Here is a 22,116-nt window from a genome sequence, read left to right as displayed (position 1 = left end):
TGTCAACCATTATAATAAGACCCGTTGTTTAAAATGCTTTACGCGCAACAAATCGGTTGCTTGTATAATCGTGCACGACTTTATGTGGCGGCCTGGATGATTTTGATATAGCGTCGAGTACATTAATTACTTCACGGCCACATATTGGCGGATCTGTCATTGTTTGTGTGGATAGCGTTGAATACCAAACTTTGGAACCTCTGGTTGTTGCGTGGAGTGGTGCGACATACTTGATAAATTCAACAGGTGGAGCTAACCCGTACGAATCAAAATAAACAATTCCACGTGGATCAACCGCGTATGATACCCAATGAGTACCAGGTCCAGAACGTTCATCGAGATTAATAATACCTGTTTCTAGTTTGTTTGGTTGTTTCGGTAATTGATCTCGCATAAAAACTCCTCTAAAGGCAGATATTTTTAATTTTTTAGCGGCATTAAGTAAATCAAAATTTGATGCTGGAACGTCTAACGAAGTGATCCTGGAAGCCTTAGGCCTCTCCCCCAACGAGATCCTGGCAATCTTAAGCCGCGCCCCTTTTTTTTGTATCCTTGCCCTGTTGCTTTCTTTAGTGCCATTTCAGCGGCTGTTCCAACAGCACCTAACGCGGCCGCTTTTGCTACGGCTGGAGCAGCTGCAGCTATTAATGCCGGAATGGCCGCAAGTAGTGGGAATATACCACCCGTTTTAACCACGTCTTTGATGGCGCTCGGGGAGAGATGGAATTGAACTCCAGTTTTTGATTCTAGGGCTTTATTGAAATGTTTAATCTGATTATTTGTCAACGATAATTTGTTTGGACCACCACTAATATGATCTCGTTTTAGTGATATTTTAGTTCCACATTTGTTGGCGGTTTTTGATTGAAGCTTTTTTACCTGACCGGGGGTCTGAGTAACATTAACATGACTATACGACATTTTTATATAAATAATATTTTTTCTGAATAATTAAAGATTTTCCACCGGTGCATCAACGACCCTCATTCGACCACTACCACCTTCAAGTAACATGGCCTTGTCGCTAAGTATGACCACGATCGCTCTGTAGGTGCCTCGAATAAGAGGTGGACCAGCTATATCAGGAGGAGGGTTAGTAACACGAGCTCGAAAGTGTATATCAACGACAGATTGCTTGGATAAATCAAGATGTTCCAACAAAAAGTAATAAATCGGATATGAAGTTCTGAAATCTAATTGTGATATTTGCAACCCAGTATCTATATTTTGATCACGTCCCATGAATGACATTAAACGATGATATGCACGCGCTACATGATTTTGATCAAAATTTAACAATATATCTTCAGCTGGTTCTTGATGTCCATTAATCCGTAAGGAAACTTCATTAACTCCAAGGTTGTCAAATATCATATGTGAACGTTCTTGATCATTTATCCTAGCATTATCTTGTAGTGCAATAAAAATATGTCGTGGTGCAGAAACACCTTGCTGTGATGCTATATGCCATGTAAATAAACCATTAACATTACTTTGAATAGCATCTGTGGTTACTGTTAACCATGATAGCAATGATTTACCGCCTTGATCCATAAAAGAGAGTAATTTTTGTTCTTCAGTAATAGATGGAGTCATTACTGGCATCCACAATGAAAGCTTCGATATATTTACTTTACCAGCGTCATCAACAGCAAAACCTCGCCAGATTGCATCATTATCATCACCTTTTCTTACAAGCACAACTGTGTGTTTAGCTCCAAAGATGACCTTTCTAACATTTCTGCAAAATCCAAAGATGTGAGACAGTGGAATTGCACATGAAAAATTTCTATTATTTCCTGACAACGCTGTTCGGCGTGTTGCAAATCCCAGGTTGTAAGCCGCGCTATCATCTTTTACAATATCAAAAGCAGCAGCTGGTCTGGCTGCGTATTCAGGACCATCAGCAACTGGTTGTGGATCAGATGCAGTACCTACTGGTGTCAGTATTTTAGCATACCTGATATGATCAGCGTTGTCAGTAATATCCTTAGCAAACATCATTGTTGGACCGGCTGATCTTGTAAAGTCGTCAGAATATCTCGCCAGACCAATTATTGTTGTAGCAACATCAACATCCTTCTGAATTGATTCAATATTTTTTCCGTCAATCATATATGTGGCGCTATCAAACAACGCCATAATCCCGTTGTTGACAAAACCAACACGCAGATTGGCACCATATGTCGTATTATCCCCCTTTACAAGTTCACCTTCTACTTCAATAAATGCCTCAGCGGGCAAAAAATATCTACTTGTATCATGAACCTGTAATTCGATTCTCCCCCGCTGATTTGGTAGTCTTGCGTCATAAGAATAAAATTGATAATCACGTATAGATTCATACTTAAGGACAGGTGCCTCCATATCAAATGCTGGGTCTGATTCGCGCCTGAACATTTTTATTATAGTTACCATTTTTCCAAATGATGATCATCGTCGACGAAGACCACTTCCTGCTATTAAATTTGCTGTTATATTTTTTTCTCCTTCTTCAGATATCGCCGCTAGTTTTTGATTTGCAGCCTGATTTATTATTTTACTTACGTCTGCGGGCATCACCTCAGTACTTGCCAGTTTCACCGGTGGTTGTTGTTTTCATCGCAATAATCGTGCTAGTCTTTCCTTGATCGCCGAGAACGCCTTACCAGCAACATTGACAATTGCACCAGGAGCTTTATCACGAACAATATCAATAGCCTTCATCGATAATTGTTTTGCTACAGGTGCTACTTTTGGAGCTATCCTTGTAAATAATCCCTGAATAACATCACCAAGTCCATTTCCGTAAATAACACTATAGATTGGTAATCGTGAGTTTACCGCTCTAACCTGTGTGGGTTTACGATGATTATTATGCACAATCATCTTATTTTATTTACCATTTATCTAACAACTAGTCATCAACGAGTTCATCGATAAGTTCTCGGTAAACGCCGATATCCATGATACCACCTTGAAATAGTCGCCGACAAATATCAGCTGCTTCATTGGTTATTTCTGGTGAATTATTTCCGGCATGTTTTCCTCCTATGAGAACTTCTAACCGTGACACGTCATTGATGATATTATCAGGACATAAACCAGATCCTGTTTTAGGTTCATCTTGAGGTGTTTTAAATACTGGTGGTTGCATTACCGGAGTAAGTACTTCAGTGGTGGCCGGGGGTGATCCAGGTGGTGAATCTGTCGGTGTAAATGTCATTTTCGGTGCAGAAATTTTACGTAAAGGTGAAGGAATTTTCTTCAAGGAGGGTGATTTAAGTGACTCTTTAGCCTTTTTAATTTCCGACTTCAACCTTTGCTGCGGCGAAGAAGATTGTTGTTGTTCTATTTGTTGCAGAGGTGGAGGAAGCTGATACTGGGAGAGCTCTCCCTGTTCTGGTTGTTCCAGTCTCTCTCTGTAAAGTCTTTTTACTTCTTCATTAAGTCTTTTAAATTCTTGACCTCTAGCTTGTTTTTTGTTGTAATATACGCGATATATCCATTTAATGAAATCATCATCACCTGTTTTTCCATAAAAGGGTTTTAAAAAATTAGATTTATCAGATATATTATCTAATATCATCTTAGGTAATTTCTCTCTTTCAGTATTTCTAATTTCCTCAACAACTCCTTCTTTAAATCTTGCAATTAATTTTAAGCTCTCTCCCGCTGATTTGGATTCAGATGCAAGTTTTTTTCTCACATCGGCGACTTCAGTACGAAGTTCTCCAATACCCTCAAGTATTTCCTCACCAACAGGTGGAGGTTGAGCTGCAGCTATGTCAGTTGGAAGGTCTCGTAAAATCTTCTTTGCCTGTTTAGTTCTTCTTGCTATTTTTTCTGATACCGGAAGAAGATCTTCTTTGATGACAGTTGCAACTTTCTCAGTAGCTGCAGTGACGGGTTTAAACAGTTTTTTAGTGTCTTCTTCATACTCAACTTTTGCTTCTTGCTGCGCTTGTAGATTTTTTCTAAATGAGTCTTTGACAGGAAGAAATTTTTTAATTGCTTCTAATCGTTCTCGAGCTGTTCTTGCAGTATGAGATTCTGGATGTATCATTTTTATTATAACATAATAATTTAATTAATATCAGCAGAAGAGGAGCAGCAGAGAGGGGTGATGATAAAATTAAATTGAATTAAATAGATATCATTAATATAATGAACAACTGTGCGTGGTTACATCAAGGAACCACTAACAATTGTAATAAAAAATGCCGTGGAGAATATTGCAAGAAACATAATTATCTTATAAAGAAAAATCCTCATGCTGGTCCACGAAGTTGTGTTGGATGTAACAACGGCGTTAGAGGATTATATCAGATTTGTAAAAATTGCGGTGGAGATCGATACAGAAGTTTGATGATATATTATAAACACAGAAAGAACATAAATCCAAAAATAGAAAAACCACCATCAGAACTTGAATATTACTTGAAACATAGAACAAATTCCCATGATTCAGATGAAGATTCCCATGATTCAGATGATGATTCCCAAGACTGATAGCAGCAGAGAGGGCTCGTCTACAATTCTGTTTGGGACAAACAATAATCGTAGACGTGGTAATTGACCTCTATGAAGGGTCACTATTTTTTTGGGTCCAAACACAAGGGTGACCACTCCCTTAAGTGGTCTGTTCACCCTCTCTGCTGCTCATGTGGACAGGGGTGAGATGGCAGTGACTGGTAAAGGAGAGAGCTTTAGACCACTCAGCCACCTGGGGCACATAGCTATATGATGCAGCACACCATAAATGTGATATTTAACTAAAACTTTATTAAAATATCTAATGTGGTTTAAGAAGTTATAATCTGCATGATGATACAAGTCATACTCATGTTTTCCATTACTTTTACCCTGATCTTAAAGCTGGAGGTATGGCTATGGTAGGTTACACACTTCTATACATAATATATAATTGTATAATGCTTATTCCATTAAAATATCTGCAGTGATTCAAAAGTGATATTCTAGACAAAGATACAAGTCACAAACTTGCATTTTCTTTTGCATGACCTTGACCTTAAGGCAGGCAACCTGAATCTGGTACACGGACACACACAAATGTCTAATCATAATATACACTTGGGCAACATATGAAAACCTCTTCAACTGTTACAATGGCTTGACCAGGCAAGGAAATCTCAAAGGACAGACACACACAGATGTATGGGCAATGCCACAATACACCTAACCCACAACAGTGTTACAACTCCATGGTATTTAGCTTAGTAACAGAAAGAAGCAAAAGCAACGATTTTATTAAAATCAAAAAATAAATTTCTTTCTCCAAGTTACACAGCGAAAATTTAAGAGGAACTTACAGCATTGTGAATTAAATTCCAAATAATAATAAATGCTCTATCACTAAAAGTAAGGAGTGTTCTGAATGAATTCCATTGCTGAATATGCTGATGTGCCAATAGTCTTGAATAGGATGATTACCAACAGTCTTGATTTATCACAATGTTATAATCCAAAATGTCTTTGAATGAATTCATAATAATCCCAAAATAGTGATTTAGTCCCAAATGTCCATAAACACTTTGTAATGCCAGTGAATAAATTTATAATACATGATTCCTCTCAAATTACATATGAACACAACTAAAATGATTTTAAGATAGGAATGAATTATAGTGTTAACCACCACCTTAAATAAAAGCCTAAGGCAATATAAGATGACCAGGATGTGGGTCAAAAGTTTGCTTTCAAAACATTCAAAGTTGTGAATAAGGCTAAACCTTGAACTCAAATATCAGTAAACAAATTTATTTTTATTTTCATAAAAGTCATGTACATCATCACTACTCTACCCTCAATCATGGACAAAGGTCAAGCACTCAATATAAATTTAATGTACATAACAGAAGTACAAAAAGCATTAATTACATACTAAACAAACTAAGCTAGGGAGGCAATATGAAATATGCATTATGAAATTTGACAGACAGAGCTGCCATAGGAGGTTAGTATAATAATTGAGAGAGCAGAAATATTAAACACCTATTGAAACTGGAGTTTTATCATTTTAGATCAATGAGAAAGTTTCCATGAAATTTCAAGCAATCAGTGAAATTGAGGACAATTACTTTTTATTTGTTTTTTTTTAATCTTTACTAAGTGTGTAATTATCATGCTTTTTAGTTTCATAAAAAAATATTCTTCTAAATTTGAATAGGCTGAACAGGTCAAATGTGCTCAATGGTTCCTCGGAGTGATTTCAGCTCCACAAACAACCCATTATATACATGTGGGTGTGTTTTAATCACAGTATGAAGTACCTAATCAATTACAGGCTTTTTGCTGCACTAACTACTGGTACACTGATTTACTGAGCTGTGAAATAAAGATAATGACCTCTATCATTGGCCAATATAATATTTCACAATGTATTAAATTCAGTAATAGCTCATAAGTGTATAAAATCTTTAAAAAGGATATGCAATAAAGTGGGTGAAAATGTGACAACAAAAGTAAAGATTTTGCAACTTGATAAAAGCATATACAAACTTTCCTAATTAGAAAGGTGAAAACGGGTAAAAGATCTTTTATTGGACAACAGTGGTTAACATCTAAGAAATTTCCAGTTTATCAATGGCATATGTATAATGAAAACTTTTCTTTTTAAACTTTGTTACTATACTAAGTTGGAAAATTTTCTAGCCGGATATTTGAAAATAGCAAAAATGTCAACAATACAGTTCACACTACATGTTTACCACATTGAGTCCAAAATACGGATGCAAAAGGAGGCATGGAAAGAATAAAACATTTGCCATTTTGCCATGGTCATACACCTGTGCATATTTAGGATTTGGTATATACATTTGAAAAAAACAACATGTTGATTCATCTTGTTATTTTGGGGGGAGGTTTTGATAACCAAGATGGTGATTTTGGAACATATGATACTGAAGAATTAGCTAGACATATATGCTGCGTGAAGGTGAGAGTACATTTGTATGCCAAAATGAGCTGTGGTTTTTGAGCCAGTACAAGCTTTGACATTTAGGCCTAAAGACTAAATCATATATGAATATTTTGGTAATATATCAAATAGCCTACAAGCTTTGATATTTAGGCCTAGAGACTACATCATATATGGACATTTTGGTAACATACCAAATAACCTACAAATTTTGATATTTAGGCCTAGAGACTACATCATATATGGACATTTTGGTAATATACCAAATAGCTTATAAGCTTTGATATTTAGGCCTAGAGACTACATCATATATGGACATTTTGGTAGCTTTTCAAACAGCCTACTAGCTTTGATATTTAGGCCTAAAGACTACATCATGTATGGACATTTTGGTAACATACCAAATAGCCTACAAGCTTTGATATTTAGGCCTAAAGACTACATCATATATGGACATTTTGGTAACATATCAAATAGCCTACAAGCTTTGATATCTAGGCCTTGAGACTACATCATATATGGATATATCCATATATGGTAACTACCAAATAGCTTACAAGATTTGATATTTAAGCCTAAAGACTACATCATATATGGACATTTTGGTAACATATCCAATAGCCTACAAGCTTTGATATTTAGGCCTAGAGACTACATCATATATAGACATTTTGGTAACATACCATATAGCCTACTAGCTTTGATATTTAGGCCTAGAGACTACATCATATATGGACATTTTGGTAACATACCAAATAGCCTACAAGCTTTGATATTTAGGCCTAAAGACTACATTATACATGGATATTTTGGTAACTACCAAATAGCCTACAAGATTTGATATTTAGGCCTAAAGACTACTTCATATATGGATATTTTGGTAACATACCAAATAGCTTACAAGCTTTGATAGTTAGGCCTAAAGACTAAATCATATATGGACATTTTGGTAATATACCAAACAGCCTACATGCTTTGATATTTATGCCTAAAGACTACATCATATATGGACATTTTGGTAGCATACCAAATAGCCTACAAGCTTTGATATTTAGGACTAGAGACTACATCATATATGGACATTTTGGTAGCTTATCAAATAGCCTACAAGCTTTGATATTTAGGCCTAAAGACTACATCATATATGGACATTTTGGTAACATACCAAATAGCCTACAAGCTTTGATATTTAGGCCTAGAGACTACATCATATATGGATATATCCATATATGGTAACTACCAAATAGCCTACAAGATTTGATATTTAAGTCTAAAGACTACATCATATATGGACATTTTGGTAACATATTAAATAGCCTACTGGCTTTGATATTTAGGCCTAGAGACTACATCATATATGGACATTTTGGTAACATACCAAATAGCCTACAAGCTTTGATATTTAGGCCTAAAGACTACATTATATATGGATATTTTGGTAACTAACAAATAGCCTACAAGCTTTGATATTTAGGCCTAGAGACTACTTCATATATGGATATTTTGGTAACATACCAAATAGCTTACAAGCTTTGATATTTAAGCCTAAAGACTACATCATATATGGACATTTTGGTAATATACCAAATAGCCTACAAGCTTTGATAATTAGGCCTAAAGACTACTTCATATATGGATATTTTGGTAACATACCAAACAGCCAATTTCATTCAACTCAGATAATGTGATGGCTCATCTGCCTACAGAAAGTGACTTTCTGAATGGGAAGTTCCAAATACTGCCCTACTTGTGTGTCAGATCAAGCAGATGCAAGCTGATATGAACACAATTTTGTTATAGGCAAGTTTAGAAACTACCAGTATACAGATGTAATAAGACCTCATGGTGTGTCCCCCAATCTGTGTTTGACCTGAGGTATCTAACATGCAGAATGAAAATTAGCTGATGGTCAAATAAAAGCCTAAAAACTGAGTCTCTCTATAACAGGGATAAGAGAGTCATCAAGAAAGAGTTTGCTGTCATTGTTTCAGATATCTGTGTTGTCTATTTAATTTTTCTTTGTGACCTAGTGGTTAGAGCATCCGCCTTGGATGTGGGAGGTGTGGGTTTGATCCCGGGCCAAGTCATATCATAGACTTATAAAAATGGTACTAACAGCTGCCTTGCTTGGCCCTCAGCCTAAAAAGGTTAGTGTTAGGACTGGTTGGCCTGGTGTCAGGGTAATGTGACTGGGTGGGACATCATGTTACTTGTCTGCAGCATGATGTCCCAGTGCTAGACATCACTATAAACTACCACACTGCAGACATCATAGTGACATGACTGAAAAATTGTTAAAGCTACGTTAAAAATCCAAATCATATCACATCAGGTGAGATAATGCGATGGCTCATCTGCCTACAGATAGAGTTTGGGGTCATTGTTTCAGATATCTGTATCATCTATTTAATTTTTAACATATTTTCTTTGTTTGTCATTTGGTTTTATGATACTAATATTTTAAATTCTTAATTCAGTGGCTGGTTAGCACTATAGTAAAGTACATGTACACTACATTGCAGGAATCTCATTCATGAGCCTAGGCCGATTACTAAGGTCAAATCAACAACTATGTCAGTCAAGTATACCATGCATTATTTCAAATGTAGGTCACAAAACATCACATAAAACTAAGAGTGCATTTGCCCTTTTACAGCTATAGGGTTAGGGTTAGGATTAGGGTTAACCCTAACCCTAACCCCAAACCCTATCATGCATGCCCTAGTTGTTGATTGGTTAAATAGTTTGAGAAGGTCAGAGCATAACTGAGTTATTTTGAAATAAGATGATTTAATTGTTCTAAAATCTCTTAGTGACTCATGTTATGTTGATTTGCTGCACATTGTGAGACTATATGCACCATGTAATCTTTCTTCAGTCTATACTGTACCAGCATTGTAAGAGTCACTGAGAAGAAATAGTGATTTATTTATAATAATTGTTTGTTGGATCCAGCAGAGTGGAAAATCTTTAATTTAAACAGTAAATACTAATCAGATATTATGAAATTATTCAAGGAGTTAATAATTTAATTCTTTCAGATTAAGTGAAACTTTCAAGGACTACAGTGATATTCTACATTCATGGTATTATATTAAAGTAAACACATTTTAATTCTGCAGAACTGTGATTGTTCAGTGGTGTTATCATGGTAGCACATAAACACATTAGAACCTTTATTTTGAATACCTTTGCATAGTTTCCAGATTAGAGGGAAATTGTTAGTACAAGTTAGGATAACTTTCTAGGAATTCATAAACTGTAAATTATTTTCATTTGTTCACTTTGTTTGATTTTAAATTTTATCTTAATAAATTTATATTTTGGAAAATTGAATGCTTGTTGGTTTTGCCTTGTCTTGTTACTCAAGTTTAAGCCCCTGGGTGTAAGTCATTATAAATTCCATGTAATCAGCAAAAGTGTTTTGAAGTTTGAACCTGCTTTGTTCACTTTCTGAACACTTTTTACAGCAAATCTTTAGGTGATGGTCAACAGCATGATCATTCTTTGGCATTTGAAAAAAATGAGGAAATAAGACAGATGTCTTTTGAAATATACCAGAACCTCACTTGGCCTAACAGGGCAGCTAAAAAACATATAATATTACAGGTAAATATCATTAGTTACATTTTAAAGAATTAGTATTTTAACTTTTACTTCCATGTTTACTAAAACACAAAACTCAAGATTTTTATTTTTATGAATGAATATAGGTGGATCCAACTTATTATCAAACTCATACATGATCTTCATTATAGAAGCCTATATTCCATGCCTGATCAAATTCAGATCATAAACAAGCCTTCCAGAGTGATAACAAGCTGCTCAGCCAATCAGATGCAAGTTCACCTTATTAATATGCATGGGTATAATAAAAAGGACATTCATACCAAGTCTATTTCTGTCCAATCTGCCTCAATTCTATTAAATAGCTTTTAATAAAAGTGGTACAAAATGATTTTCTATTTTTTGTTATAAAGGATTTTCTGTCATTAATAGCACAGACCATATTGGGATAGAAGATAAGCACAACTTGTACAAACTGAGAAGGTCTTTATGCCAGAATACTGTCAAATTTAGTCAAATTTTCTGAAACATTTTTGCGAGAGAAGTCTTATTAATATATAGGTGTTTTTTTTTAAGGGAGCAGGAATAACCCAGCTATCGCGTGTCATGAAACTTGATTATTCAAAGTGAACTTGATCCACCTCACAAACCATATACTGAAACTTTTGTCAATTTTTTTCCTTAAGATTATAGTTAGGGAACACCTTTGATTATTTGACTCAATGGTTAATAACCCTTTTCCTATGTCTGAGTTTTGTATACACTTCACGCTTCAGCATTCTGAGTTTGCAATATTTTCAATACATATGATACAGGACTTATTTCTCATTTTTCCTGATAATAGTAATTTATGGTAAGAGTTAGTTTCAAATTTATAATGTTCAAATTTAGTGCATAAAATAATATTACATATTTACACATGGAGTTTAATACATTCATATAAACAGCAACTAATTTTGTTAGTTGTCTGCATTTGACACACCACTGTTTGGAGTTGGCCATCTGTGTCCAGATCCCCCCGGAAGAAAGAAAAGCAAGTTTCATTGGTGTGAAAAATGTCAGGAGGCTTTGATAAATCCAAGGTCATATTCAGGAATGCACCAGTTCTTTAAGCTTCAAACATTTAAAATAAGTATTCCACCTAGATACAAAATTCCACAATGTTGTCAAGAGAGATACCCCAGACACAATTTTAAAACAGTGTGTCAAAGTAAACCTTGCTAATAAGTTTGATCAAAACTGGATAAGTTTTTCTAGTGAAACCAATAAAAACAGATTTTCAAAATTGCTACAATGGAAGTCACAATTTTGTCAAGAATGTCATAAGAAACATTTTAACAAACTTGGATTGAAATTATTTTAGCCATTCTAGATAAGTTAAAAACAGATTTATTATCAGGTTCCTAAGGAAGTCACACCACGACTAGAGAAACCGCCCAGATACAAATTTGACAGAGCATATCTTTAGAAACATTCTTACCAAGTTTCATCAAAGTGAATAAGTTGTTCTAGAAAAAAGTCTAAAATAGATTTTCCATTTTCATTGTTATTAAAACCACATCACTGCTTAGGGAGACAATCCAATCAAACTTTTTGTAGAGCATGTCCTCAGAAACATTCCTAGCAAGTTTCATTAAAATTAACTACTTGCTTTTCAAGAAGCTTGACAGATAACAGACTATGCATGATGGATGCATGACAGATGCAAGGTCTTACAGCCTGGTGAGCTAGAAATTAGTTAACTGTCAATATGCACATCTTTAAATAATGACCTTAATATCTACCAGATTTCATAACAATCAATCAAAAACTGAAGCTAACTTCTTTTCACTCACGAGGTTGTAGAAAGACTTGAAGGAAGGAAGAGAATATATGTGCAGTCCGATATACCTCTGACTCTATGCAGTGAGTGTATAATTAACTATAGGTAAAGTTGAAAGCTTCCCATTACCTGTTTGTATGTAAAATTTGTGGGACATATAGAACCATTGGTACTGCACATCACTGTATTACTGGAAACACACCAATTACATCCACCATCACTTTCTGATGTACAGTTTTTACACCTGAAAATATAGAAATAGCATGAATTAAAGTAATAAGTTTATGTTAAAAAAATACAGTCAAACTTGTCCTAATGGTAACTTTTATTTAGCAATCACCTGTTCACAATGGTCATTCTATCCCCCCTGCAAATTGCCTTTAAAAATGTCCTGTACATAACAGTCACATGCCTTCTGTGGACAGCAGCCAAGTGTTTCATAACTAACAATGATTTCTCCCTGCCTTAAACAGTCACTATAGTGTATCAACATTGTTCAGTCTGTGCAAACTGAATTTTGCTTTACGATGAAGGCATAGTTCAGATAAAGGAATATCAGGTGAATAGATGTGTCAACATTTTTTTTCTAGCTTGTACTTGGGTATAGTTACATATCTTGATCTATTTGCCTGTGAATTAAAGGTATATCTCTGAAGAAAAAAGTTCATCTCCATGAAGAGATAAGAGTTACATCCCTTTTCATTTAGGTTAGGGGTCATTCAATATTCAAAATGTTTATATAAAGGTGGGTAAAGGTTCAGTTCATGGGTCACAATGAATAACCATACATGGTTTCTTTTGAATTCTGTTCATCACATAGAAGTTGAATGTCTTTTGATCTTGGCAAGTTAAGCATCTGACTAAAAGAATGAACAATTGTTGTTGTTATTGTGGGGTTTAACGCCATTTTTTAGCACACAATAGGCTACACATGACGGCCAGTATTAATGGTGGAGGAAGAACCCGGGAAAACCCCAGAAAGAACCACTGACCCACGAGAAGCTACTGGCAAGCTTTCTCACATACCCACACTGGTTGAATCCGAGACTCGAACCACTGCAGACAGAAGGAGTGAACAAGCGAAGATTGATGTATAATTTTTAAGTCTGTGATTATTTCATTTATAGGATGGATTAAGGTGAGCTGGATAAAGTAATCAATAATAATAATAATAATAATAATAATAATAAAAATAATGTTTTTGGTGATGTGTATTTCTTCAACAACCAATTTTAAAAGGTGAACCTGTGCACAGTAATCACCTTTGTGCAACAGCCAGTTTTGCCTCTTCAAGTGAGTGACCGTTAGTGACAGGTTTGACTGTATGTGGCTTTCATATATGTACATAACAATTATATAACTTAAGTCCATATTAATACTGGCATAAGTAGATAATAAATATACAATATGCTGTCAAAATGCAGCAAAAATTATCAGTAGATTTTTACTTGACACTTTAATGTTTTGAGATATATATAAACCAAAGTTGTTAATAAGCAGGAACACACAAGATATACCCACCACTTTGGCATTCATTGGTATCTTTCAAAGAGTGTAGAAAGTAGGCCATAACAATCCAGTTTTGGCATATGATCCTTAATCTTATGATGTACCTATTAAGGCCAACTTGGATGATGTTAAATGGTATGGAAATTTGAGCACTGTGGCCACATCATATGCTCAATATCAAGGTGAAAATGTCATGATGACCCAGTTCTTGTGTCTAAAGCATGTACAAAGATGCATCCTCACTGTAATTTTTGTGACATTAGGAAAAGTATTTTGGCAATTAAAACCAATACACAACTGTGACTAATCTAATTAACCCCCAAATATATGTCTCATCAACTCAGTTCTTTTGAATGTCAGGGGCTCTTCCCAAGAAAACCCAGTGGAAGTTTATGTCAGATGGGGTGAAGTTACAGCGTCTGACAGAAAAAATCAGAACAATATTTACGTAAAATCGTAACTAAATCCAGAAACGTAGGCTAGGGTGACCAAGTGTCATAAGATACACTCATCGGGTTAGTGTCAATAGGTGAAATGGCACTAAAATGAGTGTCCCTAACACGGTTTTAAACAAGTTTGTAAGAAGAATCATTTGATGGGACTGACACTATGCTGCCCAAGATGACTTTCCAGGAATCCGAAATAAGTTTCTTCAACTGAGGGTTGAAACCATCTGGTGGCTATAATGGATTTAAGATGGGCATGATTTTCATTCTGAACCAATCAGACATAGCAATTCTTTTGGTTAAAACCCCTTGTTAAATCACCATCCATTTAAGAGGACAGCGATAATGAGGTTGTCGAGATGGCCATCATGGGTATCATATTGGATGTAAGATTAGAGTCATTTCCTCTAAGGATCAACACTATATCATAATAAGTCTTGTGATGCAAAGCCCATGTCAACCTGACCATCTAGCAGGAATAGTGATAACACAATTTTAAACATGGCTAGCACGGTAGCTCAATTGGATGCCAAATTTTCATTTAGGGCCATGCAACTCTTTTGGTGAAAACCCCATGTCAATATGGCAAACCATTTAGTAGGAAAAATGATAACAAGGTTTTAAAGGTAGCCACCATAGCAGCCATAGTGGGGGGCAGATTGGCATCATTTTCATTATAACCAACTATACATCATAAGAATTCTTTTCATGAAAATACCATGTCAATATGACCATACATTCTGAAGGCATGCTGTTAACAAGATTTTAAAATGGTCATCAGGGTAGCCATATTGGATGTCAGATTACGATTTTCACTTGGGACTAACTACATATTATAATAAGTCTTGTAGCAAAATGACCAAGTCAATACCACCATCTATTCAGGAAGAGTATCGATCATAAGATTATCCAGATGGACATCACGTCAACCATTCTAGAAATTAGATCAGCAACATTTTCACTTAGGACCAACAAGACATTATTAGAAGTCTTTTGGAGAAAAGTCCATGTTGGTATGCCCCTCCACTAAAAAATAGTTACAGTAGCAAGATTTTTGAAATTGCTGCCACATTGGATGTCCAAGGGACACCATTATCATTTTGGACCAACTAGTCTTTGAAATGACTTGTTCTTTCAGTGGCAATTTCCCCAGTAGCTAAGGAGGAGTAGCAATAACAAATTTCTAATAATCAGCTGGGATAATAAATCACAGAAAATAGATCACATAAATACAGTTTGGACACACACAATCATCTTAAGATGCACCTGCAATTTTAGTTCGATGTCACAGATTAAGTGGTACATGAGTTATAGCTCCTTGGTATAAAAAAGACCTCCATCAACCTTGAGTATGATGTTACAAGGCCTTAAGGAAATAATAATGTCATACTATGGCACCAACTGCCCTAACTTGAGTAAGGGGTATGGGACTGTTCGGGACAATAAGTCCCTTCCATGACTATGCAGGAATATTTGCTATCCTTAAATGTTCCTTTCAACAAACTCTTCAAACTTTAGTTTAAATATTTTCTGACTACAATTTCACCAAATCCTGAGCTCCATGCATGGTGTAAACATTTAATGAACAATTCACTATGCTAAAATTCAAAAGCATAACTAAAGTTGTGTTTGTAAAAATATGACCCATTGCATACCAAAAAGTAAAAGTTCAAAAAATATAAAACTTTAGAAATTTTGCATACATTGCCAAAATGGCATTGAATTTTTTTGTTTTTGTTTTGTTCTAGGGTTTAATGCCATTTTTCAGCACAAGATAGGCTATGCATGGTGGCCAGTATAACTGATGGAGGAAGAACCCTGATAAACCCAGGGAAGAATCACCAACCCACGAGAAGCTACTGGCAGGCTTTCCCATGTACCCATGCTAGCTGAGTCTTGGACTCGAACCCACACAGACAGAGATGAGATGGCAGTGATCGGAATGGTGAGCGCTTTAGACCACTCGGCCACTCAGGGCCCGCGCATTGAAATCTAAACAGACCATCTAAATATGCAAACAAACATGTATAGCAAATCTAATTTGTAAGCCACATATTATTTTCTCTACTTGTATTATCAAGAGTACTGTAAAGATTATATTAAATGTCCACCAATAATTCTTCATGTAGGCACAAGTAGGGTATGGCTGGCTCTGGAAATTACTGTGTCTCAATGCCTGGACCTGTTGGTCAAGGTATGTTATCTTAAACCAAGCTTACTGTGCAAAAACATTATTTTCTTATAATACCTACCATGACCATGATATCTGACCTAAAATCTGTAAGTTTCTTCATTACACATGTGACCTTTGACTGACACACCCAATTACTTCCTCCATACCTTAAATGCAAGCCCTCCATAAACTTCAATTAAGGTAAATATAATCCTAAAACTATTTTTCTTCTTCTTGACCACTGACATTCTAACTGTAAAATCAACTGACTTCTATCTTGCTCAAAGAGTAAGTCATCCACATGAAGGTTCATGGTCAGTAACTGAAAATTTTGTGCAAATACCATTTTTCTTCTTTTAGTCACAATGACCTTGAAATTTAACTTTTCTTCTTCACTCAACAAAATTTTTGGTCCAGATCTGTGACTTAGAACTAATGTTATGTGTAGAAATCAATTTTCAGACACAGTGACTATAACCTTTGACCTTTTGACCCAAAATCAATAAACTTTATCATTATCCAAGTTAAAGCCATCCACAAGATAATGGTAGACGGTACTGAACTGGCGTTTGTGTGCCAAAATAAAACTGGTAACTGACATAATAATGGTCAACATCATAACATGCTCTGTGGGCATGGGAAACATTCTGACATTTTGCTTGAAACATGTCAAGTATTGTTTGAAAAGGAACTGACAGAAAATGCACAACAGATGATGCCTGCTCAGCACAGGACCATACCCTAAACTCACCTGAAACTGACAGAAAATGCACAACAGATGATACCTGCTGACCACTGGACCATACCTAAGCTCAACTGGCCTCCTGGCTGATAATATGCATGAGAGCCAATCAGCCAATTAACTTATCCATAAACCCAGATGTCTGACAAAAACAAATCAAAAATGGTGATCAGAAAAGTGTACATTTAAAATCTGAAAATTTCTTTATCAGCAATGCATCAACAAGCAGCTGTTAACCAATGCATCACAGACACTGGGACAAACCATTAGCTCACTCAATGCATCACAGACACTGGGACAAGCCATTAGCTCACTCAATGGCCTGAAGGCAGGAGAGGTAGAAATATTTATACTGAAAACTGAATCAAAATGCAATGTTTCTTACCTTGAGAAATTTGAACAGTTGTAGAATAGCAAAGGCAGCAATGTCACCTTAGCAGTCTGATTATTTTTCATTACATAGATATCCAAGTCAGCCATTGTGTGTGCTAGATTGGAAATAGAAGATGATATGAGGCTTTTAGACTAAAACCAATGAATGTTCCTATGAATGCATGGAATTTCCTCCATGTTTTTTTGCTCCAGGATAATTCCCTGAAGACAAGTTTCTTGAAAATATTTCCATATATAAAATCCGTTTGTTCATAAGAGACTCAAACTGAAAGCCCAATACATATTGTCAACATTTCTTCAAATTTTATTGAATTGGTCATAAAAAAATATACAGTTGGAAGGCCATTATGCCATGCTGTCTAATTTAGTGGAATTCTGTTCAGTAGTTTTTGAAAAAGAGTAATTTAATGATCTTGTTATATTTAGTAACAATGGCCATACTGGATAGCCAAAAGTTATGCCAGGATCCTTCCTGTCGGATTTGGTGAACGTCTGTTCAGTAGTTTTTTTTAAAAGAAGTCATTTACCTATAAATATTCTAAGCATAATTCAAATTTGCATATAAACCCAAGAGTAGCTTTAAACTATACCTATTCACAATGAATGTTCGAGGGATGAATGCTTTTGGTACTGCCATGCAGAGAAAAAAATATTAACTTTTCCACTTGGAAAATCATACAAGTTGCAAAGCACAACTACTGCATACATCCTTTTTGGCATAAAACAGTTCTGCACTGAATATCCAATTCTTTTTAGATGACAACATTTACAGATGTCCTGAGACTTTTGCTACTTAAGTCTGTGATTTTTATATAAGAAGAGATAATGGACCAATATACACTATGCAAATTAAGATGTTCAGTTGGTTCAAATAGCCAATAGTGCTGACTCATGTGTAATAAGAATTCTCACAACTGTTTTTGATTAAATGATTCTGTTTCAACTTACTTCATGCATGTAAGTATATTTGCATAGTATTGCCTAACTGAAAAGTTTGTTGTTTAAAGGTATATATGTTACAAATTCTTTGAAGTATTTTGTCTGGCAGTTTTACTTATCACTTAGGCATTCAGTATCTTTGATCATAAAAATGATAAAAACCTCAGTCATGTGATATCTTTACTGGTACATAAAAGTCTCAGTCATGTGATATCTTTACTGGTAAATAAAATCTCAGTCATGTGATATATTAAACTGTAAAAAAATCTCAGTCATGTGATATCTTCACTAGTACATAAAGTCTCAGTCATGTGATATCTTTACTGGTAAAATTCTCCATCATTTGAGATCTTTACTGGTAAATAAAGTCTCAGTCATGTGATATCATTACTGGTAAAATTCTCCATTGTTTGATAACTTTACTGGTAAATAAAATCTCAGTCTTCTTTACTGTTAAATAATATGACATGAAGTCCTTATTGGCATTACTGTATCACCTAGAAAGGTGTAGACTTTAGTCCAGTTGACTTCTCATATGAACCAATCTCTTATTACTCAGGCTGTTGTGATTTGATTCTACATGTACTGTGTACAAAGTATGTCATGAGTTCATTATACACAATGTAAATTATCAACTTGCTTTTTTACACTGATTCACCATTTTGTTTTAAATAATGTCTCTCCATAATGTTAGCCTTTTTCCTTACAAATTTTAATTGACAGATTATAACTGAGGATGAATAAAAAAAAGAAAGTTATATTATGGTAAGAAGTGACCATAACTCATCAAACCCTCTGCAACAAATTTCTGAGTACCATACTCTACTGAACTGTTTCTGAAACCATTCAAAGATTTTTCTATTTTTAGCAAGAACTGCCATATTTGATTATGTAATGGAATCATCCCCATATATTTAAATGTCCTTAATGCAAGGAATTTTTCTGTCAATTTTGGACAAATTCTGTTCAGCAATTTCTGAGAAATTGTTTTAAGTTTTTCATTTTAGGTAAAGGGACAGACATACCTGATGGCAGAACAGCATTATTTGTATAAAATTGCAAAGTCTTCCAACAAGGAATCTGTGTAACAAATGCAATCAAATTTATTTAATTGGTTTTCACAAGAAGGTGTTTGAAATATTTTACTATTTTCATTTAATGGCAGCTATATTTGATTGTGGAACAGCATTATTTATTACAATTAAAAAGCCTCCTTACAGGATGATCTATAACAAAGTTGGCTGATTTTTGGGGGCAGTTTTCAAGAAGTTGTTTAAAGGTGAAGATATGATCATCTACTGCTGTAATGAAAACCCTTTTGAAGCTGAGTTCTCTGCTGAAATGGAACCAACTTAAGGGTTCTACAAAGATATGTTGATGGTACATCTAAATCAGCCTCAGGAATAACACTAGCTGTTCTCTTGTTAGAAATTTCAGTCATCTTTCATGACTACCTTTATCACTATTATACATTCCTATTGGATTTACAGAAACTGACCAGGTTCCATGAGAAATTCTTTAAAACAAATATGGCATCATTATTAAAAAAACTGCAGACAGTGCAGTGTACATTCTATCTGGTCAACTACCCATAATTACTCATGAAGAAACAATCCACTGATATGAAGTGATATTGTGCCAATTTCATTCAGGACAAACATACTGGAGTCTTGCATAATTCTTGAAAGGAGAACCTTCACCAAAGTGCATACCATGCCCGTGTCCATTGACAGTGGAACACATAAATGTCAAGTGCATCAATTTCATGTCTGTGAGACATATGCTCTGAGCTTTATGATGGTGCACCACAAGAAAAAAATCTCTTTTGAAAGACCTTGGTTGTGACAAAAATTTCAACCCTATATTTTATAGATTTTATTTTCTATCTTTACAATTTATTTCATATACATCTTATAGACTGGTAACATCTTTACTTGCTATCTTTCATCTTGTAGCACTTCATATCTTTGAATATATTTGCAAGGATTTATCTTCCTTGAAAAGAATTTTTAGCAATTCAATTTACATTATTATGCAGATGTGTGTGTGTCTCTATGTGCATGCTTTGGATTTTTAATGTAGTGTTAATAATGTTTCAGTCATATCACTGTAACAGTTAATAGCGATGTCTAGCACTAGGGTTTCATGCCAGTCAGACATGTAGCATCATATCTGCACTCAGTCACATTATCCTGACACCAGGCCAGCCAGTAATAACACTAACCTCTTAATGCTGAGTGCCTAGTGAGGCAGCTGCTAGTACCATTTTTATAAGTCTCTGGCATGACTTGGCAGGGGTTTGAACACATGACCTCCTGCACCCAAGGCAGAAGCTCTAACAACTATACAGACATGACATTAAACATGCATACATACATACATAAATACATACATGATTGGTTCCATAATACACTGTAGCACTGTTGAAAGAGAATGGTAAGACAAGTCACAATCAAAGATATACACTTTTGGACATGCAATTCAAAATGAAGAATGAAAAATCCTCAAATGAAAAGATTCAAGATTAATAGATAAACAAAATTAGACACAAAGTCTCTTGCATGAGCTCTTTATATTTTTACTGCCAAATATAATGTACTAGTAGGTAATATCCACATCTACTGGAAGGATGATGGCTACAATGCTTTGGCAATAAAGCTAACCTAATGGTCAAGTTCATTACTACAATGTACACTCTGCAGGCAGACAGTACCATTATTCAGTCAGCATGAAGTGGATCCTACCTGTATGCATAAAAAGAACCTTAAGACTGATGCCTTTTCTACTGAACATTCTGAATCCATCCTTGAAGAAATTAGAAAAGTGCCTAAAAAAATACTTTTGTCACAGTGCAGTGCTTAATATTTCTAACTATCACTATGGATTGTAAGACTTTATTGACTACTGTATCAACAGATATTGTCTCTCATTTTCTGATTTAGGGTTACAGGCTCTACTATTCACCATGTACATTGTTATGATAGTGGTGTGTGACCTGTACTTCTAACTTCTAATAAGTGTTTCTGATTAGTAACTAACAATACTTTACACATTCATATTCAGTGTGGATGTGGATGTGGTTATCCAAGAAGTGGAGGGAAATACATGAAAACAGACATGCAGACCAATGTAAAGAAAGAAGAAATGATGAATGAGATTCTTTTTATGAAAATAGTGTCTTCCCACTAGGTTTTCTAGTAAAATATTGGATAGATTCATTTAGTTTTTCATAATATTTGGTCTTTATACTTCCTTCTTTCTTGGTCAGTTTTAATGATACTTTGAATACATTATTGCCTTATCATGCTGATGAAATGGGATCTAAGTGCCGAAGGACACACAAGGCAGAAAACATATACTGGTTTGCACAGGTATCAAACCTGTAACCCCTAGATTAGAAGTCTGATGCTCACCTTCATTACTGTATGTCCCCTTTCTAAAATTTCAATATCATACAGAATTCACATTTAAGGCTTTAAAAAAGAAACTTGGAATTCATTCACTTCCAAGATAACCATGTGTGAAAAGTTTGTACATTTTAAACTAAATACAACTGATGGTATCAAAAGTTATGAAATCAGCACAAAATATGACTATAAAGCAAGT

The 22,116-nt window shown here is 35.0% G+C and overlaps 1 protein-coding gene across 1 annotated transcript in view; it reads right to left on the bottom strand.

Annotated features, from left to right (window-relative positions):
• The window catches only part of LOC149788908 (hepatocyte growth factor receptor-like), a 163,983-nt gene extending 151,435 nt beyond the window's left edge, over nt 1–12,548 (bottom strand). Inside the window, exon 1 of the mRNA XM_089975039.1 lies at nt 12,438–12,548. Within this exon, the coding sequence (XP_089831165.1) occupies nt 12,438–12,488 (51 nt within the window). The 5' untranslated portion in view covers nt 12,489–12,548. The remainder of the gene's footprint in view (nt 1–12,437) is intronic.
• Nucleotides 12,549–22,116: the final 9,568 nt, after the last annotated feature.

Source organism: Sinohyriopsis cumingii, chromosome 11 (assembly GCF_028554795.1).
Source record: "Sinohyriopsis cumingii isolate HCF-2022 chromosome 11, ASM2855479v2, whole genome shotgun sequence".
Taxonomy (NCBI): domain Eukaryota; kingdom Metazoa; phylum Mollusca; class Bivalvia; order Unionida; family Unionidae; genus Sinohyriopsis; species Sinohyriopsis cumingii.
This window is presented reverse-complemented; position numbering and strand designations above follow the sequence as displayed.